This window comes from Bombina bombina, chromosome 7 (assembly GCF_027579735.1).
Source record: "Bombina bombina isolate aBomBom1 chromosome 7, aBomBom1.pri, whole genome shotgun sequence".
Taxonomy (NCBI): domain Eukaryota; kingdom Metazoa; phylum Chordata; class Amphibia; order Anura; family Bombinatoridae; genus Bombina; species Bombina bombina.
Genome location: NC_069505.1, coordinates 23,237,986 through 23,251,800, shown reverse-complemented (window position 1 = coordinate 23,251,800; position 13,815 = coordinate 23,237,986). Strand labels below are relative to the sequence as shown.

The window sequence follows — 13,815 nt, the reverse complement described above, 5'->3', positions numbered from 1 at the left end:
TATAGAGGTCCTGTGTGATTTTTTCATTACTTAAAAGGAGGCCGACATCAAGATGAAGCTTTTATGATTCTAATACAGAGCACAATTTTTAAAAACTTTCCAATTCCCTCCTGTTACCACACCGACCTCTTGATCTCACTTGTTATAACTTAGATCGCTTCCATAAGAGCATACAGAGGTATGCGCTGGAGCATACATATGTCTTGAGCAGCTTTTCCTCTAGGGCCAGTTTTGTGAGCGACCCAGCAGTGAAACCGTTAATAAGGGAACCACACCTTGCAGTCTGCATTGTGTAGTGTATGCTAATTGTTCTAATTATTATTATTATTATACTTTATTTATGAAGCGCCATCATATTCCGCAGCACTGTCCATGGATACAGATCATTTAAATAAAACAATAGTATAAAACTTCTAAGACTAAGAGACAGGACAGAATAATGAACTGTTTCTCTGCTGGGTCGCTCACAAAACTGTGTTTACAATAATATTTGTGCTAATGGTATACATAAAGTGCTCAAGGCATGTGCACATTCCTCAGCCTATCTCAGTATGCTCTCAAGGAAATCGGCTAAGGCTAATCAAAAAAGAGACCATGAGAAATATATATAGTATTCATTTTTAGCAATAAACATCTGTCTTCAGTTTACACGGTACAGATATTTTACTAAATATCGCCACCAGAACTTGATCATTGTTGGATCATATTGACACCAGAGGGAATCAAAGATTACACTGCACAAATTATTGTTAAACCACTGCCCAATTTACCCAAAATCGCATCTAAAAAAACATTTGTACGCAAAAATGTTACAAAAAATAATATTTGTGATGTTTGTATTGATTTTTTCGTACAGTGTCTACGGAAAATAATTGCGTGTATATCCCCTCCTGATTAGTATTAACGTTATTTGTATACAGGCGTGCTTGCCCAATGCGTTTTTTTTTTTACTTTTAATATTATAAAATAATTTTTTTTACAGTTTTTCCAATAATTGATAAAATACTGTTTTCTTATTTGTTGAGACTTTTCTCTAAAATCAAATAGAACAGAAAATTATTTTCTATAAGAAGAAAGTCGCTCCTAACTGATATCATCTTCTATATTACGATTTGAAAACTTCTCATACTGTAAATCATGACACCGCTACTAGCTACTAGGTTTAAAATAGCTCCAAACGTTATCACTGTACAGAACGAGCTTTGTCTTTGCAGAATATAATAGCATAAAATCACTGTGAATCAGATAGATTATGAAATTTTAAACAACTTTCTCATTTATTGCTATGATCAATTTTGCTTTGTTCTCTTGGTATGTTTTGTTGAAAAGCAGGAACGTAAAGCTTAGGAGCCGACCCATTTCTGGAGTATTATATGGGAGCAGTTTTGCAAGAAAGTTATTCCACTGAATCATGTGGGTTGTGGCTATTGTCATACAACTAAATCAGTCTGTGCCTGGCAAGATCTGTGGAACATAAATAAAAGTATTTACTGATTGTTGCACAAAGATAACTGACGGAAAACTCACTGGTTCTGGTCTATCTCATCGAAGGCGCAGAGGTAGGGAAAGTTGCTTCGGACGGTGTGAAATTCTTCATGGGAGATGTTTCCATCGCCATCTTCATCAAACAACCTGAACACGGACTACGGAGAGAATGCAGAGTGAAATGTTATTACGCTATAGACTATGGGGCTCCATGTACTAAATAGCGTGAGCTGCTCCGGACCCCGAGCGGGGCAGGTTTGCACATGTGAGTCTGCTTCCCGTAATGTAAGAAGCAGCGGTTTCATGTCCCTTTAACTCTTTTTATACCAGAGACATCCTCAATATATCCCTCTCTGGCATTGCAGGGGTTAAAAGAAGTTTACTGCTGCACCACTAAAAAACATTCCGGCACAGGTAAACATATTGTTGCAGCTAATAGGATTTCATATAAATATAGCCAATAATTGATGGATATATTGTGGACACCAGAATGGCATATTTGCTAAATGTCCCTACTTTCCCGAGAACAGTCTGTTTTTTTTGCCCTTCTGTCACATGGTGTAATTGCCCTAGGAATCTGCCACACATTATAAAAATTTGACATGAAGTGTGAAGTTTGACACTGAATTTTATGGTTTTGGGAATCAGACCAGAGGTTTTTTTGTTGGTCGCATTTGCAAGTCCCCTGCACTGTACAGAATAATAAAAATGTATCTTGTTACTTCACATGGGATCTGTAAATCTACAGTTTATAGATTCAATTGAAGAAAATAGTGTTTAATACTTTGTTAATATTGTGTGCAGTTTATTAGCTATTCTTGGTGAAGCAGAGCAAAGGAACCTTTAGTGGGTGTGGCCAATACGCCCGTGTCCTGCTTACTTGATTGCATGAGTTGATTTGTCATGAAATTATGGTCACACATTGGCCAACATCACTCCATAAAAACTGATAAATAAAAGGGTTCTGCAACTAGCAGTCTAAATATTTGAAAAAGGAAACTAAAAAATAAAATTCACCTACCTCAACCATCTTCTCGATATGCTGGCACAGCAAGGCTTGGTCTGGTTTCGCTTTCAGATTTGCCCACTCTTCCAATGGGGGTGTTGGTGGTGGAGACGTTTGGATATTGGATTGCTGGGCAGAGATAAAAATGAGTAGATAATGGATCACATAAAATAATTCAATAACCCACCTATATTGGGCTGTTCTAAGGAGTACTAAAGCCCAGATTTTTCTATGATAAGGCGCTGAGTTTTCAAAGAGCTTACGTGGGTACAACAACATTATCTTATTTATTTATTTCAATATTCAGTCTTTCTGCCCTTTGAATTATAACTGTTCTGTTTTATAACACAATATCAAATTCCCCTGGTATAGAAGTGTCATCTATGTGTGAGAGTACCTGCAATACAACTAACATCAGTTAATGGGATACAGACAATTTACGCACAAGATGGCGTCTAGCAAATAACCACAAAAGAAGCAAAGGAAGATGAAATGTGTCTGGTTTAGGGATTGACAAATACTGGGAGTCAGGATGCAGTGGCAACTAAATTGTGTGTTCTGCATCAATGTCCTACCACCTACCTGCCTTAGTAATGAGGCTTAAAACTAAGCATTACTGGCAACCAAGGGGTTAATTACTGGTTGTGTAAAGTTTTAGCCTGTGTGTTAATGGCAACAAAGAGTTTAATTACTTGTATGTTTGTGTTACTAGCAAATATGACTGAGTATTTATTACTGGCCTTGTGTATTACTAGCAACAGGGAGTTCATTATTGGTCAGTGTGTGTTACTGGCAACCTATTGATAAATTGTTGTTCTGTATGTATTATTGGCAGACATGAGCGTTAATCACTGGTTTGTGTAAATTACAAGCAAAAAGGTGTTAATTATTTGTGTTTCTGGCAACTAATAGCTTCATTATTGTTCTGTGAGTTTCACCAGCAACCCTGAGAGTAGAATACTATGATGTGCTTATTACTAGCAATGAGTTAATTACTGGCCTGGATGTTTTACAGGAAAACAAAGAGTCAATTACCTTCCTGTGCATATGTGTATAGTTACAGTATGTGTGTGCCGTGTGTGTCTCTAAATGTTTGTGTCTTTGTGTATGTCTGTGTGTGTGCCTGCCTCTGTATGTTTGTATGTATGTGTCTGTGCGTGTATGTGTTTGTGTGATTTTATGTGTCTGTGTGTTTGTTGGTGTGTGTGTGTGTCTGTGTGTTTATGTGTTTGTGCGATTGTGTGTGTGTATGTGCTTGTGGGTGTGTGTATATCTGTCTGTGTGTGTATGTGTCTGTGTGTTTGTGTGTGTGTATATGTCTGTGTGTTTGTGTGTGTCTGTTTGTGTGTGTGTTTATATGTGTGTGTATGTGTGTGTCAGTGTGTGTATATGTTTTTGTGTGTATGTGTTTGTGCGATTATATGTGTGTGTGTGTGCGTGTCTGTGTGTTTATGTGTGTGAATGTGTTTGTGTGATTGTGTATGTGTCTGTGTGTTTGTGGGTGTCTATGTGTCTGTGTGTATGTTTTTGTGTGCATGTGTGTGTGTGTATGTGTTTGTGTATGTTTATGTGTCTGTGTGTTTGTGTGTGTTTATGTGTCTGTGTGTTTGTGGGTGTGTGTGTAAGTGTATGTCTCTTTGTGTGTTTGTGTGTTTATGTGTGTATGTTTTTGTGTGTATGTTTTTGTGTGATTATTTGTGTGTGTGTGTGTACGTGTCTGTGTGTTTATTTGTGTGCATGTGTTTATGTGTATGTATGTTCGTGTGTGTTTATGTGTCTGTGTATTTGTATACGTGTTTATGTATGTATGTTTGTGTGTGTATGTCAGTGTGTTTTTATGTGTGTCTATGTGTTTATGTATGTATGTTTGTGTGTGTATGTGTCAGTGTTGGTTATGCATGGTTGTGTATGTTCCTGTGTATGTGTGTTGTATGCTGTCTATATTTTGGTTCTTTCATGCATATTAGATTTCTCGCCTTTGTAGGGCCCATTTAGACCACCCCAGTCACCCTCATTCACAGTTCTCTCACCGAGGAGCGAGCTCTCGGTTCTCTTTGTAGAGATAGCTGATAAATTTCTTCCTCTGAACGATACTGGTCAAGGGAAACCTTATAGAGAAAAGATAAAGATGAAAGACCAATAAAATACAAACTCGTAACAACCACTTATTTCCCCTTCTGTTCCTTTGTGACCTTTCTCTTTCTTTGCACAAACCCCCACTGTCCATCACAACGTATAACATTTCTTACCGTCAACAAGTTGAGCAAGTCAGAGTTGGCTCTCATGGGTGGCTCGAGTCTCTGGGTTTCTGTGAGCTCATGTACGACCTTGTAAACCTGACGCATTTTAGAAATATTGATTGCGCCTCTAGCCTTGTCTGCCCAATCAGGATGCGCTACATGCAAAGCCATAAGGTCTTTAAGGTGAACGCCCAGAGCTGGAAAGCGAAAACCTTTACAACAAGCAAACCGTCTTCTGTATCTTGAGTAGTTATCTGATGATGTAAGAAGCTCCAAAAGGGAATCGAAAACCTGTTAGGGACACAGTATAATAAAAATAAACTTGGGAGTAATACTTTTTATCATAAATGATATTCAAGAACACGCCACATGACCAAAAATGTTCATACTGAATTATCACAACTCAAAAAAAACATCAAAAGATTCTCTCTGATGGTTGGTTATTAGACAGTTTCTTACCTTGGTGGTCTCTGGGCTGATGTGAGAGTTAGTTTCTTTTAAGCGTGAAATGGAACTGTGACTGAGACCCCCAATCACTGACATGAGCGTGTTGAAGTTCTGTAGTTGTAGCAATCTCTGTAAAAGAGACAATAATTAGCAACTTAAAATAACTGATGGCCAGATTACGAGTTTTGCGTTATGAGTGGCTCGGTGCTAACTTGCAAGTTATTTCCACCGCTCACCTTTAATAGCGCTGCTATTACAGGTTTGAAAAAACCCGGCGTTAGCGGGCAATATGGAAGCGTTGAGCTCCATACTGCACACAAATAACAGCGCTGCTTTGAGCTGCTTTTACGTGCTCGTGCACGATTTCCCCATAGACATCAATAGGGAGAGCCAGCTAAAAAAAAACCCACCTGCAATAACGGAGCGTAAAGCTCCGTAACGCAGCCCCATTGATTCCTATGGGGAAAGAAAATTTATGTTTACACCTAACACCCTAACATAAACCCCGAGTCTAAACACCCCTAATCTGCCGTCCCCGACATCGCCGACACCTACATTACACTTATTAACCCCTAATCTGCCGCCCCTAACATCGCCGCCACCTACATTACAGTTACACCCCCAATTTTGCCGCCACCTACATTATACTTATTAACCCCTAATCTGCTGCCCCCAATGTCGCCGCCGCCGCCACTATACTAAAGTTATTAACCCATAAACCTCTGGCCTCCCACATCACTAACACTGAATAAATATAGTAACCCCTAACCCTAAGTCTAACCCTAAAACCCCTAACTTTAATATAATTAAAATAAATCTAAATACAAATTACTATCATTAACTAACTCATATTTAAAACTAAATACTTACCTATAAAATAAACCCTAAGCTAGCTACAATACAACTAATAGTTACAATGTAGCTAGCTTAGGTTTTATTTTTATTTCACAGGAAAGTTTGTATTTATTTTAACTAGGTAGAATAGTTAGTAAATAGTTATTAACTATTTACTAACTACCTAGTTAAAATAAATACAAATGTACCTGTAAAATAAAACCTAACCTGTCTTACACTAACACCTAACATTAAACTACAATTAAATACATTACATTAATAAAATACAATTAACTAAATTACAAAAAAAATTAAATACTAAATTACACAAATTAAAAAAGAAATTATCAAACATTTAAACTAATTACACCTAATCTAATAGCCCTATCAAAATAAAAAAGCCCCCCCCCCCCAAATAAAAAAAAACCCTAGCCTAAACTAAACTGCCAATAGTCCTTAAAAGGGCCTTTTGAGGGGCATTGCCCCAAAGAAATCAGCTCTTTTACCTGTAAAAAAAAATACAAACAACACCCCAACAGTAAAACCCACCACCCACACAACCAAACCCCCCCAAAAAAACTACTTAAAAAACCTAAGCTTCCCATTGCCCTGAAAGGGGCATTTGGATGGGCATTGCCCTTAAAATGGCATTTAGATCTCTAACACTAACCCCCGAAGATCCACTTACAGTTTTTGTAGATCGGACATCCATCCTCATCAAGCCGGGAGAAGTCTTCATCCAAGCCGCAAGAAGTCTTCCAGGCGGGCAGAAGTCTTCATCCAGACGGCATCTTCTATCTTCATCCTTCCGACGCAGAGCGGCTCCATCTTCAAGACATCTGGCACGGAGCATCCTCTTTTTTGATGGCTCTTCAAGAATGAAGTTTCCTTTAAATTACGTCATCCAAGATGGCGTCCCTTGAATTCCGATTGGCTGATAGAATTCTATCAGCCAATTGGAATTAAAGGTGAAAAAATCCTATTGGCTGATACAATCAGCCAATAGGATTGAGCTTCAATCCTATTGACTGATTTCATCAGCCAATAGGATTTTTTCACCTTTAATTCCGCTTGGACGAAGACTTTTCCCAGCTTCATTGAGGACTTCTGCCCGCTTGGATGAAGACTTCTCCTGGCTTCGTTGAGGATGAATGTCCGGTCTTCAAAAACTGTAAGTGGATCTTCGGGGGTTAGTGTTAGGTTTTTTTAAGGGTTTATTGGGTGGGTTTTATTTTTAAATTAGGGGTTTGGGCAAAGAAAAAGAGCTAAATGCCATTTTAAGGGCAATGCCCATCTAAATGCCCCTTTCAGGGCAATGGGGAGCTTAGGTTTTTTAGGTAGGTTTTTATTTGGGGGGGTTGGTTGTGTGGGTGGTGGGTTTTACTGTTGGGGGGGTTGTTTGTATTTTTTTTTACAGGTAAAATAGCTGATTTCAAAATGCCCTTTTAAGGGCTATTGGCAGTTTAGTTTAGGCTTGGGTTTTTTTTATTTGGGGGGGGGGCTTTTTTATTTTGATAGGGCTATTAGATTAGGTGTAATTAGTCTAAATATTTGATAATTTCTTTTTTATTTTGTGTAATTTAGTGTTTATTTTTTTTGTAATTTAGTTAATTGTATTTAATTAATGTCATTTATTTAATTGTAGTGTAATGTTAGGTGTTAGTGTAAGACAGGTTAGGTTTTATTTTATAGGTAAATTTGTATTTATTTTAACTAGGTAGTTAGTAAATGGTTAATAACTATTTACTAACTAATCTACCTAGATAAAATAAATACAAACTTACCTGTAAAATTGTAGCTAGCTTAGGGTTTATGTTATAGGTAAGTATTTAGTTTTAAATAGGAATTATTTAGTTAATGATAGTCATTTTTATTTAGATTTATTTTAATTATATTAAAGTTAGGGGCGTTAGGGTTAAACTTAGGTTTAGGGGTTATTAACTTTAGTATAGTGGCGGCGGTGACGTTGTGGGCGGCAGATTAGGGGTTAATAATATTTAACTTGTGTTTGCGATGCAGGAGTGCGGTGGTTTAGGGGTTAATATGTTTATTATAGTGGCAGCGATGCCCGGAGCGGCAGATTAGGGGTTAATAAATTTATTACAGTGTTTGCGATGCGGGAGGGCCTCGGTTTAGGGGTTAATAGGTAGTTTATGGGTGTGAGTGTACTTTGCAGCACTTTAGTTAGGAGTTTTATACTACAGCTTTGTAACGTAAAACTCATAACTACTGACTTTAGATGGCGGAACGAATCTTGGCGGTTTAGGGTGTACCGCTCACTTTTTGGCCTCCCAGGCAAATCTCGTAATACCGGCGCTATGGAAGTTCCATTGAAAAAGGACCTTTTGAAAGGTGCGGTAGTTACATTGCGTTAAGGCCAAAAAGGTGTGCGGTACAGATATACCTGCAAGACTCGTAATAGCAGCGGTAGTGAAAAAGCAGCGTTATGAGGCTTTTTCACTCATAACGCAAAACTCATAATCTAGCCGTGAGTTAGTAATTAAGTGCTGCATTACAAAAGGTCTGCACACACAATAAATGTTTATATATGCACAGTATATATCAGTAATTAAGTGCTGCATTACAAAAGGTCTGCACACACAATAAATGTTTATATATGCACAGTATATATCAGTAATTAAGTGCTGCATTACAAAAGGTCTGCACACACAATAAATGTTTATATATGCACAGTATATATCAGTAATTAAGTGTCACATTACATAAGGTCTGCACACACAATAAATAATTATATATGCACAGTATATATCAGTAATTAAGTGCTGCATTACAAAAGGTCTGCACACACAATAAATGTTTATATATGCACAGTATATATCAGTAATTAAGTGCCGTATTGCATAAGGTCTGCACACACAATAAATGTTTATATATGCACAGTATATATCAGTAATTAAGTGCTGAATTACATAAGGTCTTCACACACAATAAATGTTTATATGTGCACAGTATATATCAGTAATTAAGTGTTGCATTACAAAAGGTCTGCACACACAATAAATGTTTATATATGAACAGTATATATCAGTAATTAAGTGTTGCATTACATAAGGTCTGCACACACAATAAATGTTTATATATGCACAGTATATATCAGTAATTAAGTGCTGCATTACATAAGGTCTGCACACACAATAAATGTTTATATATGCACAGTATATATCAGTAATTAAGTGCTGCATTACATAAGGTCTGCACACACAATAAATGTTTATATATGCACAGTATATATCAGTAATTAAGTGCTGCATTACATAAGGTCTGCACACACAATAAATGTTTATATATGCACAGTATATATCAGTAATTAAGTGCTGTATTACATAAGGTCTGTACACACAATAAATGTTTATATATGCACAGTATATATCAGTAATTAAGTGCTACATTACATAAGGTCTGCACACACAATAAATGTTTATATATGCACAGTATATATCAGTAATTAAGTGCCGCATTACATAAGGTCTGCACACACAATAAATGTTTATACATGCACAGTATATATCAGTAATTAAGTGCTACATTACATAAGGTCTGCACACACAATAAATGTTTATATATGCACAGTATATATCAGCAATTAAGTGCCACATTACATAAGATCTGCACACACAATAAATGTTTATATATGCACAGTATATATCAGTAATTAAGTGCTGCATTACATAAGGTCTGCACACACAATAAACGTTTATATATGCACAGTATATATCAGTAATTAAGTGCCGTATTACATAAAGTCTGCACACACAATAAATGTTTATATATGCACAGTATATATCAGTAATTAAGTGCTGTATTACATACGGTCGGCACACACAATAAATGTTTATATATGCACAGTATATATCAGTAATTAAGTGCTGCATTACATAAGGTCTGCATACACAATAAATGTTTATAAATGCACAGTATATATCAGTAATTAAGTGCCGCATTACAAAAGGTCTGCACACACAATAAATGTTTAAATATGCACAGTATTAGTAATTAAGTGTCGTATTCCATAAGGTCTGCACACACAATAAATGTTTATATATGCTAAGTATATATCAGTAATTAAGTGCTAGATTACAAAAGGTCTGCACACACACAATAAATGTTTATATATGCACAGTATATATCAGTAATTATGTGCTACATTACAAAAAGTTTGTACACACAATAAATATTTATATATAGACAGTATATATCAGTAATTATGTGCTACATTACAAAAGGTCTGCACACACAATAAATGTTTATATATGGACAGTATATATCAGTAATTAAGTGCTACATTACAAAAGGTCTGCACACACATTAAATGTTTATGTATGCACAGTATATATCAGTAATTAAGTGCTACATTATAAAAGGTCTGCACACACACAATAAATGTTTATATGTGCACAGTATACATCAGTAATTAGTGCCACATTACATAAGGTCAGCACACACAATACATGTTTATATATGCACAGTATACATCAGTAATTAGTGCCACATTACATAAGGTCAGCACACACAATACATGTTTATATATGCACAGTATATATCAGTAATTATGTGCTACATTACAAAAGGTCTGCACACACAATAAATGTTTATATATGCACAGTATATATCAGTAATTAAGTGCTGTATTACATAAGGTCTGCACACACAATAAATGTTTATATATGCACAGTATATATCAGTAATTATGTGCTGCATTACTAACGGTTTGTTCACTTTGTTCTGTTTGAAGTGTAGAGTAAGCACTTTAACCTTTCTCATGGATTGGGAAAATAACACAGTTTTGAGAGTTAAATTACAGAAAAGGGGAAAGTAAATACTGCCCACTGCAAGGTATTTTTTCCTGATAATTTAGCACTTACAGGAAATTCTTTTTGTGTTTTACATCCCCTAAATGCTGCTTGTTCAGCTGTGTAATACATTGTTCTTGTATTAAATAACCTGTTGCCCTTCATGTAGCACTGAATAGATTGTTCTTCTCTTTTATATATATATATCATAAACCGATGACACTGATATAAGTTACAGACAAACCAGGCACCTACCTCTGCGACATGCACAAACTGCTTGATAACTGCTGCCCGTTGCTGGGGGGTATGTTTGCTCAGTACCATGAGCTGGATCCACTGTGAAACCCCATTGAACAGAGCTATGAACCTCTCTAAAACCGGATTCCCCACTGTGCAACCGTGAAGGACAAAACTGTGATAATCTTGAAACTGTGGGTTAAATACATTTTGTATTAGGTCCAATACTTTTGCAGAAGATTAATTGTACTAGAATACGGCTTCCACAAGCCCCTTGTCTGTTCAGACCTTTAATATAAGCTGTACAAGTGTGAAAAAAATAACAAATGATGAATATGTAGAAGAATATATCGGGTAAACCATGGGGGGTGTCCTCAGTATAAAAACAGCAACAGACATAAACAAATATGATATATATTTATAGTTTAATATTTACATTATTTGTTACATTTAAAGCAAGTATCAAGGCTAGTAAGATAAGTAATTAGCATTTTATATTATCCATATAATATCTAAAGGGTCATGTAACAACCATATAATATCTAGAGGGTCATGTAACAACCATATAATATCTAGAGGGTCATGTAACAACCATATAATATCTAGAGGGTCATGTAACAACCATATAATATCTAGAGGGTCATGTGACAACCATATAATATCTAGAGGGTCATGTAACAACCATATAATATCTAGAGGGTCATGTAACAACCATATAACATCTAGAGGGTCATGTAACAACCATATGATATCTAGAGGGTCATGTAACAACCATATAATATCTAGAGGGTCATGTAACAATCTTATTTATATCTAGAGGGTCATGTAACAATCTTATTTATATCTAGAGGGTCATGTAACAACCATATAATATCTAGAGGGTCATGTAACAACCATATAACATCTAGAGGGTCATGTAACAACCATATGATATCTAGAGGGTCATGTAACAATCTTATTTATATCTAGAGGGTCATGTAACAATCTTATTTATATCTAGAGGGTCATGTAACAACCATATGATATCTAGAGGTTCATGTCACAACTGTATTATATTTAAAGGTTCATGTGACAGCCATATGATAACTAGAGGGTCATGTGACAACCATATGATAACTAGAGGGTAATGTGACAACCGTTAAATATTTAGAAGGTCATGTGACAACCATGAGATATCTTGAGGGTCATGTGACAACCATATGATATCTAACTGGTCATGTGACAACTGTTTAATATCTAGAAGGTCATGTGACAACAATATGATATCTAAAGGGTTATGTGACAACTGTATTATATCTATAAGGTCATGTGACAACCATATTATATCTACAGGGTCATGGCTCAGATAGAGACGCTATTTAAAAAACATACAAAATACCATCTTCTTACTGACATTGTAATAACCAATCAACGTTATATAATTTTGTTCTCTTTCCATTTAGGGTTCACATGCCTCTGTAAATAGTAAGGGTGCTGAGTAAAAAGCTCTATTACTGCTGCCCATCCTCAGGAACTGGCTTTACACATTTGCACAAGCTCTAGGTAGGGGTATTTAAACCCTCTTGCTTCACCCCACCCTGGGGATGTTCATCTATTAAACTTTTCTTTGAAAATGATTTACATTACATTTATTTCCAGGGTAAAACACTTAATATAAATAACTTACAAACTCCCCCAATCCACTCCCAACCCTCCTCTGCCAAAGTGGACAACCAAACCCTGCAACTTCCCTTAGAAGTGGCAAATGCCTTTAACAATTATTTTGTCGGATGCTCCACCACCCTGATTGACAAACTAATAAATGACACACATCCTGAAACTACAAATGTGGATCAGGCCCCACTAAATCTGCAAAGACCCAATATAGAGAAGTTCAATTTTAGACCTGCACCCATCAATGTCATTAAGAAACATCTTAATAATCTAAAAATGAAAAACCAGTCTGGACCTGATCAAATCCCAGCAATGCTGTTGAAGCTCAGTGTGCTGGCAATTGCTAAACCTGTCACAACCCTAATTAACGAATCCTTGGTGTCTGGATACATACCCAAACTTTTAAAGACTGCAAGAGTAGTGCCTATCCATAAAAGGGGTGACATTACTTTGGTTTCTATCGCCCAATATAATTTCTCCCAGTATTGTCAAAAATCTTAGAAAAATGCATCCATATGCAACTATGTGAGTATTACCAACAATCTAACTATTTGACCCCTGTTCAATCAGGTAATGACTTTCAAACTGGTGTGGAACAAGGAGACCTAACTGGAGCTATTTTCCTTGATTTTGCAAAAGCCTTTGACACAGTTGACCACAACATTCTATTGCACAAACTAAAAAACTCAGGTATTGGTGATCGTCCACTAACCTGGTTTTGATCATATGTATCGGATCAATCACAATATGTCTACATTTCTGACAGCGACTCCCTCCCTCTCCCAGTCACGTGTGGTGTTCCCCACGGTTCTATTCTCGGCTGCCTACTTTTCACATTATTTATAAATGATTTGCCTAATGTCTGCAAATCCTCAACTGTACACATGTACGCAGACAACACAGTAATCTATGCAAGCAAATCCGATCTACCGCAACTTGAGGCTGTACTCCAAGACCAGTTCACAGAGGTAGAAAAGTGAATCACAAAAAACAAACTCTTCCTAAACACTGACAAAACTGTCACAATGATCTTTAGAATGGTTCCTAAATGATACAAATTACAAAATTCTCATCAATGCATTAAAACAAAATCAAATTGCAC

General features: G+C 36.3%; 1 protein-coding gene across 2 annotated transcripts in view; it reads right to left on the bottom strand.

The window, feature by feature from the left end:
- The window catches only part of RASGRP2 (RAS guanyl releasing protein 2), a 139,613-nt gene that overhangs the window by 30,331 nt on the left and 95,467 nt on the right, over positions 1–13,815 (bottom strand). For both annotated transcript variants that reach the window (XM_053719988.1, XM_053719989.1), the window contains 6 exons: positions 11,079–11,252; positions 5,191–5,307; positions 4,741–5,022; positions 4,522–4,599; positions 2,507–2,620; positions 1,528–1,643 (listed from right to left, as the gene is read on the bottom strand). In XM_053719988.1, coding sequence (XP_053575963.1) covers positions 1,528–1,643; positions 2,507–2,620; positions 4,522–4,599; positions 4,741–5,022; positions 5,191–5,307; positions 11,079–11,252 — 881 coding nt within the window. The remainder of the gene's footprint in view (positions 1–1,527; positions 1,644–2,506; positions 2,621–4,521; positions 4,600–4,740; positions 5,023–5,190; positions 5,308–11,078; positions 11,253–13,815) is intronic.